General features: G+C 32.2%; 1 protein-coding gene across 3 annotated transcripts in view; it reads left to right on the plus strand.

The window, feature by feature from the left end:
- The window catches only part of LOC127734694 (antiviral innate immune response receptor RIG-I-like), a 161,064-nt gene that overhangs the window by 77,660 nt on the left and 61,820 nt on the right, over positions 1-21,584 (plus strand). Inside the window, exons 15-18 of one of the 3 annotated variants that reach the window (XM_052244691.1) lie at positions 4,748-4,886; positions 5,742-5,981; positions 6,969-7,136; positions 7,544-9,046. The exons of the other annotated variants lie outside the window; for them this stretch is intronic. Coding sequence (XP_052100651.1) covers positions 4,748-4,886; positions 5,742-5,981; positions 6,969-7,136; positions 7,544-7,728 — 732 coding nt within the window. The 3' untranslated portion in view covers positions 7,729-9,046. Of the gene's footprint in view, positions 1-4,747; positions 4,887-5,741; positions 5,982-6,968; positions 7,137-7,543; positions 9,047-21,584 lie in introns of those variants that run through there. 3 annotated transcript variants of the gene reach the window in all.

The following is a 21,584-nucleotide window of genomic DNA, read 5'->3' on the forward strand; positions in this document are numbered from 1 at the left end:
TAAGTCAAAGATCGTTCAAAAAGATTATTTGTATTAATGAAATTCTTGACAACAATCAAACATTCATTGAAATTTTTACTGATCTGTATGATTGTTTATTCGTGTACTAGAGTGATGTTTCAATTGAAGTTTTAAAAAAAGCATTCAGAACACATTTTGCATTAAGATTATATAAGTTAGCTTGTATATTATGGTAACACAACACATTTTAATTAAATAATTCAGTTTTATAAATATCTTGCACTGCATTTTGATTAGAAACGATATCTACTGGACAGAGGAAGAAAAATTACTTCGGCGAAACACTTGTTGCAATGATGGAACGAATAGAATCATTTATGGTTGAGTCTTTATGTAAGTAGAAAAAAAGTCAATAAATGAATAAAGAGATTTTAAAGAAATAGCAAGTAGAATTTAACATTCATACTTTGTTGGGAGTATTAAGAAATTACAACAGTTCAAGTCATAGAGACAAATAGAAGCAGACGGCGTAAAAAAATTGCGTCGTACTGGTAATTTAACTTGTTTTCCATTTCCGGATAAAATTAGTCACACAATATTTTACATTAAACAAACATAAAGTATTTATTTACTAAATTGCTCAAATTTGCTTGTTAACAAATGTGTAAATAATTCAGCACATGAAAGTATGTACGCGTCATCGACAAACTATTCGAACAAAATACAAATAAACAAAGACACGTTTGGTAGTCGATAACTTCTCTGACGTTTGACGGCCTTTGTAATGGCTGATTTAGGTCACAGATCATCAGAGCACAGTCCATATAGAAAACATGGATATTGCCTACCTAAACATAGGGCGGCAAATTTCTGTCTCAAAACCTTAATTAATCGATTTTCAGGTAGTTAAATCATACACCATCATTATACTCCTCAAATATTCACGTACTAATACCCTGTAGCACAAACAAAAGCTCTATTTCCATCAACCCACTTTTTTCGTCAACATACTTTCCATATGAACAAGATATTCTGGGACAGTGGTATATCAGCGGACACTAAGATGAAACTAAAAAAAAAAACAGTTGGAAAAGGTCTAACTCGGCAAATTGGCAAGAAGCGCAAAAACAATTTTCATAAAGACAAAAGACACAATGTATTTATCTAAGGATACTTCCAGTTCTGAAAGCTTGTTTAAATCCAAATACAGCTAATTAATAAGTCATATTCTCCCTGGTGAAGTATTGATCAGTACACGCCCAGCAAATTTAATTTTGAGACGTCATTCACAGTCTACGAAAAGCTTTTCATTGTGTTGTGCCAACATATAAGTACATGGTATCAACAGGATGTAGGACCATCAATTTTCAACTGTATAGCAATATATTTATTGATGTTCTAGTTTGTCAAAAACTAAATTCAAAGATATATGCACAGCGTTTAATTTATAACATTAATGAATAAGTTTATTCGAAGGATCAATGAGTCTACATGGGTTGTATCTAAGTTTATGGGTTTATTAAACAATATCGCCGTAAAGATCTTTATGTGATATCATGTTTTTAATTAGAATTCTACTAGATCAGTCAAATTTTCTAACCAAATCTTTGTATCGATGAAAAAGTTTAGTAAAATTTGTAGGTGGTTTTTACGAAATCCTTGATTTCACAATTTAGCAACTAAATATAAAATTTACATTCATTGAATTGTTAAGCAAACACATTTCAATCATAGCGAACAAATTGCGAAATATTCACACAACAAGAAGGAACCAAAAGAACCATATCGTCCAATAAAGAAAAATTAACCAAAGGGCACAAACAAACTCTAGTTTTGTCGTAATGTTTTGTATAGAATTTCCCCGATTATCTTTGAGTTTTATTTTAAAACTGAAATATCCGAACCTAGAAAGAGATAATAATTGTTATCATTATTAAATTTACATAAGTCCGTTCCTTAACGTAAATTTTTACACGATATTTAGAAAATTCATGATTATTTAAATAAAAAATATCATCTAGGTAACGGTAAATAATATTGAATTTATTGACTGAATTCAATTTAGACATATCAATACCGAGATTGGCCAAAATCTGCAATTCATAACGATATTTAATGTGTGTTATACAGGGAATCCATATAAATATTACATGTATTTCGACAAAAAAGATTACTTCAATTTCCCATTGTGATCTTTCCATTTGTATGTTGCAATATTTCAGCAGCACTTGCATATGGAAAATATATTTTAAAAATGATAAGATAATTCATAGGTTGCATTACATTTCACTATTTCTCTGATGGAAATCTGATGTTTTTCAAGGAAACTGCTGCACAAAACATTCTTAATGGCAAAGTTAAAGTCAGCTTAAGGAAAGTTTTACGGACGCCATTATAACTTCGTTTGCCTGTTACGGAAAATTGGCGCCCAATATTCTTCGGACACTTGGTTTTTTTGCCATGCGGTTGTCCTTGCTTTTACAATTTGGTATCTACTCACCCGTTATAAGATTAACACAAATAGTTTTACTCAATTTACTCGTCTTTCCAACTAATTGTGCAAAATTTGTTTCTGTTCTTCGACATATCAGATATAATAATACGATCTTTTTCTTTTATAAGATGCATCGTTCATGTCTGACAACTGCAGCATATTAAGAGGACCAAAGGAAAAAGGATCAGACCAATACACACAATGGATTAGTAAACTATACAGAGACACGGCAAAAATCTTCAACAGCGAAACACGCCGATACTTCACAACGTGTAGACTGTATCTTGATGTGTGTAATTGTATTTTTTATTTTAAATATCTTTACAATTTATGATGGTTGTGAATACTGAAGTTGCTGTTTGAACTTACATGTCGATGTATTCCTTGGTAATACAATTTACTCAATAATTAGTCCGAAATTGCTATGACGTCTGATGTCCTTTTAAGGACTTACCATATAAAAAACAGTGAACTTGCCGACGACCATGACCTTGGGTGGCAAGTTTCTATCTCGAACACGTATAAGATCAATTTTAAATCTATAAATCATACAACATTTGATTCCTTATCAATTTTTAGATAGGTTGATATTCGCTATATTCGCATACAATGGCAAATCTGTATTTTTAGTATATGCAAACCAAATTGAACAAATGCATAAGTAAATTTTCCTATATTATATTCGCTCGGAAAGAAATAAGGCAGTCACAAGACATCTTGTTCAAGCGAAAGGATGAAGCAAAAAGAGGGAGTAGAAACGAATAAAGCTTATTTTTTGTTTGGTGGGGGAGGGGTAAGTACGTGAATAAACGATACATATTCGTGGAGAAAAGTGAAATAGGAATCGAATGATGCATGATTTATGTAGTTAAAAATTTATCTATTACAATTTAGAAATAGAAACCTGCCGCCTCAAGTCTATACGGCAATTTCCATGTTTTCCATATGAACTGCGCTCTGATGTCCTACGGCATCAGCAGGAACCAAAAAGACAAAAGTCAAAGCAATACCGGAGTACTAAATAATAATAAGCTCGCCTTTTTTACTTAAATGTTTAGCGACGCTTTTTGCTTTTTGTCAGTATTGTTGCTCAAAGGTATATAAACTTATCGATATCTTTTTTCGAAAAAGCATTCTGTTGAAATATTTTTCCTGTAAAATTTAAAAAAAAGACTGGCAGAAATGTTTTGATTAAAAATTCAAATTCAAATATGAAACAAGAATAGCTTAGACAACCCAACAACTCATTAAAACAAAGTATATAACACAAAGCGTCTAACGCACAACCACCAATTGCTAGTATAGGAAAGAGTCATTCCATACGCCAAGTTCTTCACCGCCCTGTGTCTTAACCAAGTAAATTCTACACTAATAACTCAAGAACAACTATCTACACAAAATATCTAAATGGATGATTATATTAATGGCAAACACTTACTTGAAACATCATCTAGCAAAGTCCTTTATTTTACTCTCCCAATCATTGATCCTCTTACTAAATACATTTCAGTACAAATAATTAATAAAACAACAGAGAAAAGATGGTTTGCCTCATATCTAGATATAATTTTGGTTGAATTAAATCAGTTATAGACAACTGAAAACTAAAAACGTGATGATATCAGTTTTCAACATATTGTCAACTTCCGACTCTAAAGTTGAATGTAATATATAGGTGTCCTTACTAATTTTTATATAACAAAATATTGATATCAATAGGTTTTAGCTATATAAAAGATTAAAAATAATTAAAAAATTTGAAAAACTTACAGATTACGCAAATAACTAAACGATAAACTTGCTTCTTCCACTTGCTTTTCATTGGCAATGACAATGTACATCTTTATTTAGGAAACAAAGTATACAAATGGATCTCTGATTACAGGCCCAATTACGGAATTGACATATCGACTATTTCATTAAATTTGCTACAAATATTTTGCCCTGATATCATCCTTGAATCGCATGAGTAGCGATACGAAATTTGTCGTCGCTCTTGTTCTCATTCAATTTAATTTTACGCGATTCCGTTTGTTTCAACCTGTGTTTTTTTTCTATCGGTGAACTCCCTTTGTTTTGGAACAGGCAAATTTTCATTAAATGCTAGTACTCAACACATGATGCCCTTATTTCGCAGAAACAGGGATTACTATAATTTCGGAAACTGATGTTTTTTATTTCCATTATAAACTGTGCAATGACCCATTCAAAGAAAATGTTTACTTTGAAATTACAGTAGTTAAATCCTTTCTCCGTACTATATGTTTTTTTTAACATAGTATTTGTTTACAGGTTTATAACAAAGTCTTGATTATCTATGAAGATGCACGAGTGGAAGATGCAATACAATATCTTTATCATAATCTAACATTTATCAATGAAGGACTAAAACTAGATGGTACTGATGAAAAAATGCTTAAAATTTACCAGAGTAAGAAATATATAATTGAGAGCTATTCTTGTAGCATAAAATATAACCCAAACCCTCAAATTTATTTCTTAATGTTGTAGTCTTCTCTTCCACGTAGATATGTTTTAATTTCCTTATAATTTCCTGTTTCTTTCAACCAGTGGCACCAGATTATAGCTATTTTTTCCATCATATAAGCACAAAGTATGTTTTCGTATTTAGCTGAGTATGTTTTTAAGTCTCTTCATACCGTTTCACAGATGATATCGGATATGTTCCTTATGTCGTAACTACAATTCCCTTCCCTTTTCACGAATATGACCTCCCGAATTAGACTATTTACCGGATTTGTAATAACATAAACAACACGACGGGTGCCGCATGTGGAGCAGGATCTGCTTACCCTTCCGGAGCACCTGAGATCACCCCCAGTTTTTGGTGGGGTTCGTGTTGCTTAGTCTTTAGTTTTCTGTGTTGTGTCATCTGTACTATTGTTTGTCTGTTTGTCTTTATTTTTGGCCATGGCGTTGTCAGTTTGTTTTCGATCTATGAGTTTGACTGTCCCTCTGGTATCTTTCGTCCCTCTTTCATAATGACAGCCTGTATAAAGTATGTATTCTTATTTAGCTTAGTATGTTTTTAAGTTTCGTTTGTCTTCAACTTCGAAATTTATTCAGCTGTTACTTTTTTCGAGCGTCACTGATGAGTCTTTTGGTAAATGGAACACGACTTTGGCGTACAAAATTATAAACCTGGTATCATTAATGAGTTTTTTTAATGCCTGAGAATCGTGCAAAATGTGAATTTGGGATACAAGTGGTTTAGATTGAATAACATTGTATTTATTTAATACACATACTAATTTTACTTTAATAGAAGGAAAACAAGTATTGGCAGCCTGTGTTGGAAATGTGAATCACATTAACCCAAAACTGGAAGCATTAAAAGATATAGTTCTCAAGCTTTATAAAGAAAAACCAGATTCTAGGGTGATCATTTTCATCAAAACCAGAGAGTTAGTCCAGGCCATCGAAAACTGGATGAAAGATACAGATGGTCTAAGTTGTTTAAATCCTGTGAAGTTTATTGGTACTCAAGTTAGTGTAAAAAAGGGAGGTGAGTAGACTATTACAATTTTATAAATAATTAGTGCAAGTTCTTTTCTTAGACAACGGTTAAATTATAAGAACAAGTCAGCGATTTTGGGGATTCTATGGTCATACAAAAAGGGTTGTAGAGAAGATGTTTGAGGTAGTAGAGGGTATCTGTAGCCATCAAAATAGATCCAAGTAAATCTTTGAGGGGTGTGTTTGTTGCAAATTAAAGCCGTAATGTCTGCCTCCGTGCACAAAACAGTGTCAATTTCAAGTGACTCATGTCGACCAACTTTACAGAGCCTACTATTATAGCTATTATTACATTTTTCGGATCATCAATATCTATGAAATATTTGTCAGTGGACCAGAAGTATACATCAACTATATAATCAATCAAAAAATATAACAACTTGCACGTCAAAAAAAAAAAGACAGATCCTTAAATGAGCAGTTGATTGGTTTACGATAATTCAACATGCCAATGGCGTCATGGATATATCACAGGCAATTTTTTGGAAAGGAAGAGTCCAAATGTATCACCCTATTGATTTATGAGTAGAACTAACACAATGGTTTCCATTTGATTATTGTAAATAACAAATAGGAGTTTTGCAATTCAAATTTTTTTTTTATTAATCCAAAACACTATGTTTTTACAGAACTTGAAAGTTATTCCTGAAAGCTTTAATTTAAACTTTAAATGCTAATTTGATACGTTAGCTATTCTCGTTTTTGATATTATTTCGCTGAAATAAAAATAAATCATTTGGACAATGTAATTTACTACCTGTATTACTTCTGAAAATGGGTCTTGATTTTGCAACAACCTTGTATTACTATCTGTAAAAGGAAATAATGGTATCCTAATATGGTTTTAACTTCAAATTCAGGTATTTTGAAAGCCTTAGGACTACTGAGGGACCAAATTTTTCAATTCAATGTATTAGTGTTAGAAGTACCACATTGCAATTAAACCCCGGTATGATTACACACTGTAATTTTACAGGTATGACTAAGATGAAACAAAATGAAATCCTTGAACAGTTTAGAACAGGAGAACATAAAATTATTCTTGCCACATCCGTAGCGGAGGAAGGACTAGATATAGAGACATGTAACTTAATCATTAGATATGATCATTCAACAAACGAAATAGACATGATTAAAGCTAAAGGTAAGTGTTTTTCCAATAGCCAAATTTGTTTAAATGAGAGTTTTTGGAAACATTTGATTTATGTGGTCAATATTTTTTAGATACTTTAAATATTATGCAGAAAATAAATACATTTAAATTTGCGAATCAGTCAAAAAGCCAAAACAATAAATATAGTTTAGATTTATGATGAGATATTCAAATGTATGGTCTTTTGAAAAATGAAATAAAGTGAGTAAATTACTTACTCCCTTCTTATGTTACTTCTATATCTTTCAAATAGATAGACATTTGTAATATAATATTACCATAAATATATCCACAATCTATGCAAAGAGACACCAGATTATTATGTCTGCAATGAATTGATCTTATGAAAGAATAATATCGAATTATGTTACCAGTAACTATCTGTGTTTATCTTACAGGTAGAAGGAACGATGAAGGAAGTAAAACTTTAGAAGTAGCTAGTGAAAAGAGAGAAACTACAGATAGACAGGAAATTAATTTGATGATGGTGATGAGAATGAAGGAAGCCATACAGACAGTCCAGCAAAATTATTGTCAAAATAATCAACAGTTCTTAGAAGATATAGAAAAGATACAAAGATGAGACAATAGAAAAAGGGATCTAGAACATTTTTCAAGAGATAGAGTAACAGCCGAATTTGTATTACGATGTGGAACATGTTGTAGCTATATTTGTATATCATCGGATATAAAGAAGATCCAAGATGCCCATCATGCTGTCATAAATGATGATGTGAGAAACTCTATAACTACTGAAAAATCAGAAGCCAAACGTATTGACGCCTACACTACATGTGGTGTTGGTAAAGTCAAATGTAAGAATTGTGGAAAAGAGCTCGGGAATGTGACCATTCATCAAGGAGCAGAATTTCCTGTTCTAAAAATTGATAATTTCCTAGTGGCTGACAGTGCTGGTAAAACAAATGTTTACAAGCGATGGAAAAGCGTGCCATTTTGTCCGGATCCAATGCTTGACACGGATTTGGAGTTCAGGTTACAGGGTCAACCCTATGTTCAAGATTAAACAGACTCATGCTTTTGACTTTGATGCTGTAACGATGAACACATCTTTCAATACACATCCTGATTTGTAATGTTTTGAAAATCTTATCGTACGTTTGTATTGAATCAAGTGAGGGCAAATGTTTGTGCAATTAAAGATTCAAGTCTTTAATGAATATCATGTTGAACATGTTTAATGAGAGTTTTAAATGTAACTATATTTTAGTGATTTACATGTAGGTTTTGACATTATGGTTCTTATTATTAAATTAGTAGTTTATTGGTATGATTTTGAAAAAATATTACCAAAAAATATATTCCTTGCTTTGAAGTGTTACACGGTAGTTATACAACAATTTTCAGTTTGTTGGCCATTGAAGGAGATACAACGTTTTCAAAAAAATTGCCACATAGAGAAAAAAGTTGACGTGAAGAAAGAAAATACGATGGTTTTGCTAACGTCAGATTCAAGTTAATCGATCGTTGTAATATCTTTCAACTCAAAACTGGTCTATGCTGGAACGTGCACTTATCATAATTTGTACATGTGTTTAACATGTTAGTTGCATGTGTCCCCATTTTAACTTTTTATAATGGTGAAAACTGTAAGAATACTTATATTTTAAGATTTAGACTCTTACCACTGTACACTGATAGATTTATCATATGACCTGACTAAAACTCGAATCTCAACCTACACGAATGTACTGTGGAGGCAATATTTATTTGTTTCCTCTTTGAGTGAAATTGAGAAGTTCGTTTAAGAAAATGATCTGAATCTATTATTATGAAATTTGTTTATAATTTATTTTTGTGTAAATGTTATAATATATGTGATACTGCTAAATCGTGTGATTTTAATTTATAGCTTATACCATATAAAAACCAATTGAAAGTTGTTTCTTGTGTGGCCCTCTAACAACAGAAAGCAGACAGCAAGGAGATGATGTAACACACATAAATAAGAGGCAACAGTAGTTTAACTGATGTACCAACCTCGTTCATCCATTCTGAATATACAAAATATGATATAAACGGAGCGATACCGGGTTAGCATCTTCCGCTATGCGAATCCGGACTCCGTCAGAATGTAAATAAAGGCAACAGTAGTATACTGCTGTAAAGATAGGGAGTATGACACAATTGTCAAATTCACAGATCGGACTACTATTCAAGTATCTTTGGGAATATAACTACTAATTCTGACCCGCTATGAAAGAATATACAAAAGTATAACAAAAATACCGATCTCCATGGTAAATAAAAAGATTGGAAGTCCATAAAAACTGACGTTATCAATCAATAGAACCAATGAAAAACAACTGCCATATTCCTGACTTGGTACAGGCATTTTCTGAAGAAGTAATACATGTGTTCATAAAATAGTTCTGACATATAGCTGTTTCATTGTAAATTAGTATAATATTTGGGTAAAGTTAGTATCATTTGAAAGCTTAAGAATTTGGGATTACTATTGAAAGTTTATTATTTTAGAATGATAAAAAATTGTGTTAAATCGAAATTAGATGCCCTATTTTTTGGTTTTTGCTCAGATCAAAAGTGCCTGTCTTGTACTTCCAACCTTCTGGAAACAAGTGAGATCTTATATGCAATTTAAGGTATGTTAAAAGTTTTCAGTACAAGCCAGGATAAGGTATAGTTTTGACATAAAACAACTGTAACTGTTTGTTTGATCTTATTAGACAAAATCCTTTGAATGCCTGAAATTGCAAGATTTAACCTAGAAAGCAATGGGATTATGAATCATATAGATAGTTGCAATGATATCATCGAAGGAGTAGGGTAGGAAATTTTTCAACTCCAGTCTGCAGTGATGTAAATATAATGAGCTTATAAAATACTACATGAAGACCTCAGCGTAGTCACGGGCAAAAGCATAACCATCGACCCAATGTAAAAAATGTAGATCGCCCTCTGGGAGGTTTGATGACATTCTTTCACATCTTCATCATCCGCTAGAGTTACATTACACTATAACTCTTTTTTTCACTGCCTATCAATGTTCTAAAATGTTTGGGAGATTATGCACTTGACAAGGGATGCATAAGTACTAAGTCCATTTTCTCCAATATACACACTGGACATTTTAATTTGTGATATTGCTCTTCTTCTTCATTTTGAAGCAGTAAGATCGAACCTTTACATTATGAAAAGAGGAAATTCCTTCCAGTTCAGTTTTATTATAAAGGAATTGACGCTATTAACATCAGCAACATTTTCCATCACAAAGAGGCAACATCTTAAATCCCACTTTATTTTCAAAATCAGTCTGTTCCTGTTGTATCCTACTGTTACACCAAAACCATTGCACTTAAAGTATTTTATAAGCAAGCATTGGAGGGCCTTGATTTAGAAGAATACCTAAAAACCCCTCTGGCCATGTTATTACTGTGGATTTAAACATAATTCAACATGAACATCTCCGAAAGGTGATATCTCATGGTCTGAAGTTCACAGAACCCCAACACATCAATTGGAATCACAACTTCAAAACACTTATGGATTTTATTGAGGACGTCACCAGAGCATGGGCTAAACGAGAAGAAGTTACACATACAAAACATATCATTTGACAAGATAAGATTTTGAACATTACATTGAACAGCAAATCTGAGGACTTATCTTGTTTGTATTTGATACCTAAGCTTCACACAATTAGTAGTGGTACTAATCACATATGGTTTCTTAAAAACTCGAGTAACGTCTGGGTAGTTTTAAATTTCGATATTTCTGTGAAATTTATCAAAACTTTTGATTTTTTCAACCCTGTATACCACCATTCCCCATGTGAAATTGAATTTTCATATGAGTTGGAGTTTTTTTAGACACTTGTCATAAACAAAAAGATCAAAGAAGCCAGGTCATTTAATTACACATTCAGTTATATTAATGATGTTGTATCCATTAGCAATCAAATCTTTTCTGATTGGGTTCCATTAATATATCCTCCAGAACTAGAAATTAAAGAAACAACAGACACAGCTTCCTTCGCCCCATTTTTAGACTTCTACCTTGAGTTTGACATACGCGGTCATCTTAGTACCAGAATCTATGACAAACGAGACGATTTTAATTTTGAAATTTTTTAAAAGACTTATTACCGGGTTTGTACTAACATGTGTCACATGTGGAAAAGAATCTGCTTACCCTTCCGGGTCTCCAGAGATCACCCCAAGTTTTTTTTGTGGGGTTCGTGTTGCTAAGTCTTTAGTTTTCTATGTTGTGTTTTGTGTACTATTGTTTGTCTGTTTGTGTGTTGTCTTTATGTTTTTTAACCATGACATTGGCAGTGTATTTTCGACTTATGAGTTTGAATATCCCTTTGGTATCTTTCGCCTCTTATTTATTATTTGGTATATCTTTAGATGGTCATGCAGCTATGAATTGCTTTTTTAGATATAAAATACAATGGCTTGACCAAGTTGACGTCCATTGACGTGTAAAATGATATCTGAGACACAATATAAAAGCCAACTGTAAATTCAGTTCTACTCCATTGATCAGTAATTAACACACACACACACACACACACAAACATTTAAAAAAATAAAAGACATTAGATACCTTTATATAAACCATGTTCCACCAACCTAAAATATCAATCTGTACAATTTTGACGGATATCATTCTAAGGTAAACGTGATGAACAGTCTGATAAAACAGGACCTTGTGCAATGCGAAAATAGAAGTATCGACAGAAGGTAGGACCATATATGATAAAACCTGGATAGCAATAATGTTTAGTTATGTATTAAACTTAGCGCTAAAGACAATATTCAAAGATCTGTTTACAACGATTAATTGATTATCCTTAAAGCATGACTTAATTTGAAGGAAAAGTATATGATTCTTGTCTTAGTTTATGTAGTCTTTAAACAACATCACCATATCATTTAAGATGTGATATCCCATTTGTTATGATATAGGTATAGCCAAACTTCCTAACCAAATATTTGTATCTTTCAAAGAATTTAGCAAAGGTTATTAGTAATTGTTGCCTGAAAATATATTATGATTCATTAAAAGTAGGCCATGTTTAATCGATGATAAGGGTTTCTTGAAACCTTCAGTAAGTACACTAAGTAGCATATCTATTCGACAATTTTAATGAAAATTACGGACAAGTAACTTTGTGATGAAAATGATCAACATTTATTTTTTACCCAGTTAAAAGTTTCCTTAATGCAAACTACTTTTTTTAATTTTTTTAGTCAACAATAACAGCAACAGTAGTATGTGTTGTTTGAGTAGGATTACTATATATATATATATATATTTGTCAATGCTGATTGATTGCAAAGGTGTTCTGACACTGTTTTTGGACATTATTTACGAGTTTAAATAAATTTATTTATAGGAGGGAAAGTAATAGACTTAAATAATATCCCTAATTATGACTGAAAAATGAAACTCTTTAATGATTGGTTCGTTCTCCGGAAATATCAAATTGATGACAAGTTTGCAAGATATTTATATTTAGTAAAATCCAATTTGACATTTTGATGGAATATAAGTTTCCATGGGAAATGATGCATACGTAACAGAAAACATTTACCCTTTCGACACATCAGTCTTCTTTAAATTTTCAACTGCCTTGCTTTCAATTAACATTAAGTATTTTGTTTGGTTCATGAGTAATATACGTTTGCAAATGATTCTATCTAAAATTCATTTAATTTCTAATTGAATAGTTTATAATAATCAATAGGCAATATCATTTTTTCTTAATAATCGAGAAAAAAAAATTAAAATCATAAATTGTTTATGTTTATATTTTCCGATAACTTTCGTACACTATCACAATCTTAAACTCAAATATGTCTTGTTTGTGTTTCTGATATCTTTGTAACCATTTGGGTAAAAAGGCGCCTAAATAAGTATTTGAGGATATGATAATTACTTACCCGGGGTCAGCATACCATCTTTTATTAAGTGCACTCACCCGAGATACCGATATCAACATCCGGTGGGCTAACAATAAGAATGATATGTAATTTTTCTTATGTATCGCATTTATATATACTGATAGGTTAGTGTGACACCGAATGAAGTAAGCGTCGAGATATTTGTAAAATAACATACACCTGTATTGAAAGGATTACAGCAGGGTTTTCTGAATACTTTTGCTCATAGACAAAGTGACGCAACTTTGTACAAGCAGGTAAGTTTCAACATTATTTAAGGTCAATTCAAGTCATATGATGACGAAGTCGGTAAATACATGCTTAAGCAAAATAAGCTATTACGTGAAAATGATATCGACAATATGATATTGTCCTCATGCGGTATCAACATATTCATGATATTGTTTTATTTGACCTCTTATATATATATAGACCCCTCTACAAAGAAATTTGTTTTGCACGCACACGTATAAAAATTGTGGTTTTTATCCAACGCAATCATAGGTTTGAACGTTGTTTTCAATTTAGACTTGTTTATATTTTTTCGTTTGGGCTTTTATTGTATTTGCCTTCGGGTTTATATGATCCGTTCATCCTATTTCGACTCTTCAAAATTCAAGAGTCAATCCCAAATTGAGGTAAATTATATGGCCTTCCAAATACCGTTTCGATTCCTAACATCACTGAAGAGACATTAATTGTCGAAATCAGGATATGGTGTACAAATTTTTGCACCTCATGTTTGCGGTATACCATCTTTTCCGCAAGTTTATTGTTTTCTGTTTGGTATTAAATTAATGTAATTAAGATCCATTGTGTTACATCTGTGATCCGTTTATTTGGCAATCGCCATGGCAGTCAGCAGGGTTAAAGAACATCCGTTGTTCGACCTGCTAGTCAAATGCGTTTTGTTAAAATATACTTTTTCACTTTTTTTGGTCTTTTGGAAAATGTTGTTTGTGCTGTATTTAGACCCCTCTACAAAGAAATTTGTTTTGCACGCACACGTATAAAAATTGCGGTTTTTATCCAACGCAATCATAGGTTTGAACGTTGTTTTCAATTTAGACTTGTTTATATTTTTTCGTTTGGGCTTGTATTATATTTGCCTTCGGGTTTATATGATCCGTTCATCCTATTTCGACTCTTCAAAATTCAAGAGTCAATCCCAAATTGAGGTAAATTATATGGCCTTCCAAATACCGTTTCGATTCCTAACATCACTGAAGAGACATTAATTGTCGAAATCAGGATATGGTGTACAAATTTTTGCACCTCATGTTTGCGGTATACCATCTTTTCCGCAAGTCTATTGTTTTCTGTTTGGTATTAAATTAATGTAATTAAGATCCATTGTGTTACATCTGTGATCCGTTTATTTGGCAATCGCCATGGCAGTCAGCAGGGTTAAAGAACATCCGTTGTTCGACCTGCTAGTCAAATGCGTTTTGTTAAAATATACTTTTTCACTTTTTTTGGTCTTTTGGAAAATGTTGTTTGTGCTGTATTTAGACCCCTCTACAAAGAAATTTGTTTTGCACGCACACGTATAAAAATTGCGGTTTTTATCCAACGCAATCATAGGTTTGAACGTTGTTTTTAATTTAGACTTGTTTATATTTTTTCGTTTGGGCTTGTATTATATTTGCCTTCGGGTTTATATGATCCGTTCATCCTATTTCGACTCTTCAAAATGCAAGAGTCAATCCCAAATTGAGGTAAATTATATGGCCTTCCAAATACCGTTTCGATTCCTAACATCACTGAAGAGACATTAATTGTCGAAATCAGGATATGGTGTACAAATTTTTGCACCTCATGTTTGCGGTATACCATCTTTTCCGCAAGTTTATTGTTTTCTGTTTGGTATTAAATTAATGTAATTAAGATCCATTGTGTTACATCTGTGATCCGTTTATTTGGCAATCGCCATGGCAGTCAGCAGGGTTAAAGAACATCCGTTGTTCGACCTGCTAGTCAAATGCGTTTTGTTAAAATATACTTTTTCACTTTTTTTGGTCTCTTGGAAAATGTTGTTTGTGCTGTATTTAGACCCCTCTACAAAGAAATTTGTTTTGCACGCACACGTATAAAAATTGCGGTTTTTATCCAACGCAATCATAGGTTTGAACGTTGTTTTTAATTTAGACTTGTTTATATTTTTTCGTTTGGGCTTGTATTATATTTGCCTTCGGGTTTATATGATCCGTTCATCCTATTTCGACTCTTCAAAATGCAAGAGTCAATCCCAAATTGAGGTAAATTATATGGCCTTCCAAATACCGTTTCGATTCCTAACATCACTGAAGAGACATTAATTGTCGAAATCAGGATATGGTGTACAAATTTTTGCACCTCATGTTTGCGGTATACCATCTTTTCCGCAAGTTTATTGTTTTCTGTTTGGTATTAAATTAATGTAATTAAGATCCATTGTGTTACATCTGTGATCCGTTTATTTGGCAATCGCCATGGCAGTCAGCAGGGTTAAAGAACATCCGTTGTTCGACCTGCTAGTCAAATGCGTTTTGCTAAAATATACTTTTTCACTTTTTTTGGTCTTTTGGAAAATGTTGTTTGTGCTGTATTTAGACCCCTCTACAAAGAAATTTGTTTTGCACTCACACGTATAAAAATTGCGGTTTTTATCCAACGCAATCATAGGTTTGAACGTTGTTTTCAATTTAGACTTGTTATATATATAAATAGGTTGATATTGAATTCTTTATACTTAAACTGACACCGAAAGTACATAAGACGTGTGTGAACAAGGATTGACTTTGTTTATATAGAGCTTACTTTCAAGTTGTTACACATTTTAATCTATCTAACGTTTTGATGATTTAAACACATGTTTATATCAAAATCTATATATTAAAAAGTAAAATAACAAAAATACTGAACTCCGAGGAAAATTCAAAAAAGGAAAGTCCCTAATCAAATGGCAAAATCAAAAACTCAAAAACATCAAACGAATGGATAACAACTGTCATATTCCTGACTTGGTACAGGCATTTTCTTAAATGTCTGAATAATAGCCAACTATAAATGTTGCGAGGCGATGGATCATATGAATATGATACAGTACACTACAAAATATAATATATATTAAGCAAGACTAAAAGGGTACAATGTCACAAAAAAATAGTAAAATCATGAACAAAATATTATACATTTCGGATAATTAATATCAATCATCAGTAAGATCAGTAAGATGTCAAATGATTCTTATCTTGACATGTGGTAGTCAAACTGAAATAATAATCTTGATCGTCATACAAATTATCACGAATCAATATGCTGTATATATCTTTCTGTTTAAATACAGTTAAGCATTAAGTTATAATTTATAATTTTGTTTTTGTTGCACTTCAGTGTGTCTGCTGTTCCGTTGTTTTCCTCTTATAGTTGATGTGTTCCCTCGGTTTTAGTTTGTAACCAAGATTTGTTTTCTCTCAATCGATTTATGACTTTTGAACAGCGGTATACTGCTGTTGCCTTTATTGTTAACCTAAGACTAAGTTTAGTGACGAAAATATTTATTTTTTCTATAAAAGAGAGGCGAAAGATACCAAAGGGACACTTATGCAAACAATGTTGATTGTAATTACAGAAACACATCGGACGTAAATACGCACATTCAAACATAGACTTACATTTATACCCCCAAAGTATCTAATGATTTAATATATTACTTCGAGATAATAGTCAATGATCTTTCTTACAAAGGGGATGGATCGATGAAAACGACACTGTAAACAATAAATAAAATAACTATGAAAATGTACAACAACACGAACATTAAAAAAATGTAAAAAGTAAGTAAATACATATATCAGTTAATTTTTCGAATAACAGAAATCCTCCGTCACTTTGACTTTAATGGAATCTTATTAATTCATGATGAAAAAAATCTTGACTATTACATGCACACATGGTTATTAGTTCGAGTTTTGAGCTGCTCTATACGTATATATTTAGGTATTTGTTTTTCTTTTGTGTACATTATTTTTTAATGCAAGTTACATTGAGTACCGTTTAGATCCTAGGAGTTATAGTTATCCGGCTTAAAGTAGTTGTTCAGAACTTCCGATGCGTACATAGACTAACGATCGTATACGTACATGCGACTTAAATACAAGGATACACGCCACTGATTACTACTGTCTAGGTACTGAGTAGAATAGTACTTTAAAAGGTTTCAAAAGAATAACTATTTTTATCATTTCGGGATTGTTAACGTTGATCATTAACCCATCTCAGCTTTTAACTTGTTCTGAGGTTAACGGTTATCTTGTTTACATTTCAGACGTTGCATATTGAGCTAAGAGTATATGGCTGCTAATTAGGTAAATATTATTGAATTTCATTTTCAAACTTGCCTGTAATGGGTTCTCAACTAAAATTTGTAATTTTCATATGCTATCACAGAATTTTTTGACAATTTGTGAATTTTTAAGGTAAAATTATGTTGTATTCTACAAAATTTTTCAATGTCCAGAGAAAATGTTACGGCCATGTTCCATATTCGGAATATTTCTACTATATTGCATTTGTTTTAGTATCAACATATGCTCATTTTACAAAAAAAATCATACTGATTCATTTATTTCTATGAATAGCAGATGCTGCATAATGGATTTTATTGGTTCTCAAAGATTATGGATGCTCTCTTGATTATATTAATAACTTTTATAGTTGTGAAATTGTTTTGTATAAAAAGCACTTCTTATTTCTGTATATAGCATATTTCAAAAAAGTGTCTGCAGATAATAAAGAAAAAATGATGCTGATGTAATTCTTTTAATTTCATATTGAATACCTCAACGTTTGGATGCTGGCTTTCAATTATTTTTAGATGCTGGCTTCCCATCACATTGGAATGATGACATCACATGAGTTTGGATGCTAGCATCCCAAAATATTGGGATTCTGGCATCCCAGTACAAGGGAATGCTGGCATCCCAACATATCCTGATGCTGGCATCCAAACATATCCGGATGCTGGCATCTCAATATATCGGGATGCTGGAATCCCAACATATCCGGATGCTGGCATTCCAACATATTGGGATGCTGGCATCACAAAATATCCGGATGCTGGCATCCCAAATATATGGATGCTGGCATTCCAAAATATGGGGATTCTGGCATCACAACCATTCAGACAAACCTTTTTTCATGATGTCATACGAATTTAAATGCTGCTTCCTAATCAACTGGATTTTAGTATTAATCCACCAATAATGGCAATATAACACCCAGTACATTTCCTAAGGTTTTGATGTGTGTTGAATGCATATGAAAACAATCCAGTAAACCAGGAAACATAAAACAAACTACTGATGAATGCCGGGAAGATTATATTTTTTGTCTTTGTTCATGTCCAGTGGCCAGTTTAATGCAAATTGAAAATGAGAAATCATAGGTCAGAGTGTGAAATATATACTTGACCAACATACTGAGTATGATTTGTAAAGTGCTAGTTCACCATGTGAATGCTGATGTCAACAATTTGATATTTATAAAACTATGTCAATGTACTAAGTTTTCCAACAATTGGCCAACTTTAATGTTATTTTTCTAACTTTGATTACCATTATGTAAGACATATAAAAAAGAAAATGTGTTATGATTACCAATGAGACAACTCTCCACGAGAGGCCATAGGACACAGCAATTAACAACTAAAGGTCACCGTACGGCCTTCAACAATGAGCCAAGTCCATACCGCATAGTCAGTATGTATACATGTGAAGTTATTATGGTCTGATTTTACAATTTTACAGTCTGATATGCTTATGTTTCGAATGTTCATAGAATAAAAGATATTTGAAAATACAATAGCCGGTTAAAATGATTTCAAGTTCAGTGCTTTCTAAGGCTTTCAGAAAACAACGACATTTGGTGCAGTAAAAAATTCTTCTTTACTGGACAAGACTCTTTTTTTTACAGGACAATCACACATGATTTGGACAAAATTAAAAATTTAATTGTTCATTTTGTTGTGTAAGGCATTTCAATCAAATAAATTAAACCAATTTTTACTGGTCTTTGCCCAATGACCATCAACCTTGGGAATGACTGATTAAGTCATCGAGGACATACACTCTACAAATGGATTGATGACTGTACTTTATTAAGATGCTAAATATGAGGTATGTTATATGTAAACCTGCATTACAATTTTGTGTCTATGACAAACCCTATTTTTAATTAAACTGTATATTGGCATTCAATATATAAAATAAGGAGATCTGTTTTCCGCAATTGCCTGTATACAATAATACATGTACCACGTTTATAACCATGCAATATCTATAAAAAAAATTATTTCTATTATCGATACTGGTGCACATTCTCTTTGATCTGTACGTACTGATTATAGTCAGTATCTCTGGACTCGCTGTATACATCTTTCCATGATTCAGTACATCATGTTAGGATCTACTTTCATTTCATTAGCACAATTTACATTTTCTTTATTACAATCATTAAACTTGAATCTTTTTTTTTCTGTATTTTAGTAATTCAATATTTGTTAAACATTTATTCAAATCAGTTACACGAACTGGAGCTTTCTAACTTTCTTTTATCATTTATCTAATCTGAAATCAGCTGGAATCTCAAATGATCTGGTGCTGTTTGGATATTTCGTCGTCTAAGTTCAACCTGTCCAATAACTATAAAGTGTTACGATACATAATACACAACACATGGATAGTAACCGGAAAGGTACAGCCACTTCTTGAAAAATGCTGAAACAAGAAATCCAATACAGTTTTAACATACGCATACATATTCTGACCGATAAAAATGTTTGAAGAAATTGCTTAAAATGAAAATCTCGTTGCTTACGTCTTCAGCCATGCCAATTTGGACTTATATTTGTCTCTTAATTGGTATACATCCCGAACCTCCTTTAGTTTTACATTCACAGTTAGTTACGATTTAGGCACTCTGGTCTTTAAAATGTAATCTGGCCATAAGCAACCAATGAGTCTATATTCTTCATATTAAATGTTGCAAATATATGAAAGGTAATCAACAATAAATTTTCGTTGTAACATCACAACACTATTGAACAGAAAGTAAATATTCATGTATGATGTAGTACTAAATCGGTTAAAAATTGATTTCTCCCAAAGTATAAAATGACCACTCGAGGTTAATAACAAATATGGTATACGTACTTGCGCCCCCTTCCCCACAAGAAAACGCATTAATTTATTATTCGAAGAAAACCTTCATTTGAACTTCACTTTACTAAAGTTTTCCATACTAATCTATGCCTGATGTTTCTGTGTAGTCGTAAAAAAACTACTGAAAACACATATAGCCTTCACGCTTAACTTTTGAGTTCACAAGTCAGAAGCTCATTTTTAAAAAAAAATTTATAGTTGTATTCTGTTGGCTTGTAGAGAAGAATTGTACAAGTCCGATAGCAATTTTACAAGCCAATGCCGTAGAACTTGTGGTTAAGCGTGAAGACTGCACATATGAACCACTAATTCAATTGATTTTTTATGGAACAACACCAAGATCTGTACAATATCAAAGGGAGAAAAGTGTGCAATGTCACCAATGTTTCTTTTTTTTTTTAGAAATACAACTTATATAGCAATTTTCGGGAAAATTTCATTCCCATCCAACGATGGATTTGTTTTACACCTTAATTTGTGTGGTTTTTTTCTTGAGCCTAGTCCTAGAACACAAAACTTGTGTGGCGATATTTACATTTTCTTTAATTTTCGTATTTTATTTTCATTCATTTTGCAAATTTGCTCATGATGTATTGTTTTTATTATCTAGCTTCCACCGAGCTTCGTATAAAAAAAGAGCAAAAACACGAAAATATCAGCTTAAAACAATTAAGAAAAGATGACACGGAGGCACATATGTAGGACTAGCTTGACCCATTAAATCATGTAGCATATCATTATTAATTTCTCCAAGTCAGATATAAGTATATATTAGAGTAAATTTAATTTGAAGTCGGTAAATCTGTGTGATATGTGTTCCTTTCTTTTAAAACATAATAAATATAGTATTATACATTCACCCTTATTCATATATCATATGACTATGCGGTACGAGTTATGCTCATTGTTGAAGGCCGTTTGCTGACCTTTAAATTTTTTTAACTGCTACGGTATTTTGTCTAAGTCTGATGGAGAATTGTCTCATTAGCACACATGCCACGTCTTATTTTTAGCGATGGTTCCTTGAGTGGCTTGACTTATAGTGTCCTTAGTCAAATTTATTTGTCTCTCCGTGGAACAGCATAATCACGCATAACATGATAGTGTACATATTTCCGAAATCTATAAAAGGTTGGGGTTGGATGTCTAAGATTTAGCCAGTCATGGTCGTTAAAAACTCTCATAAGACATGATAAGTATGTCTCAGATTCTCACCGCTACCATAGGCGGACCCAGGAAGGGGGGGGGGGGGGGTTCCCCCCTATCGTGTGAAAAAAATTGGTTGATTATATAGGGAATCACTGAAGCAT

The sequence above is a fragment of the Mytilus californianus genome, unplaced genomic scaffold (assembly GCF_021869535.1).
Source record: "Mytilus californianus isolate M0D057914Y unplaced genomic scaffold, xbMytCali1.0.p SCAF_3, whole genome shotgun sequence".
Lineage (NCBI taxonomy): Eukaryota > Metazoa > Mollusca > Bivalvia > Mytilida > Mytilidae > Mytilus > Mytilus californianus.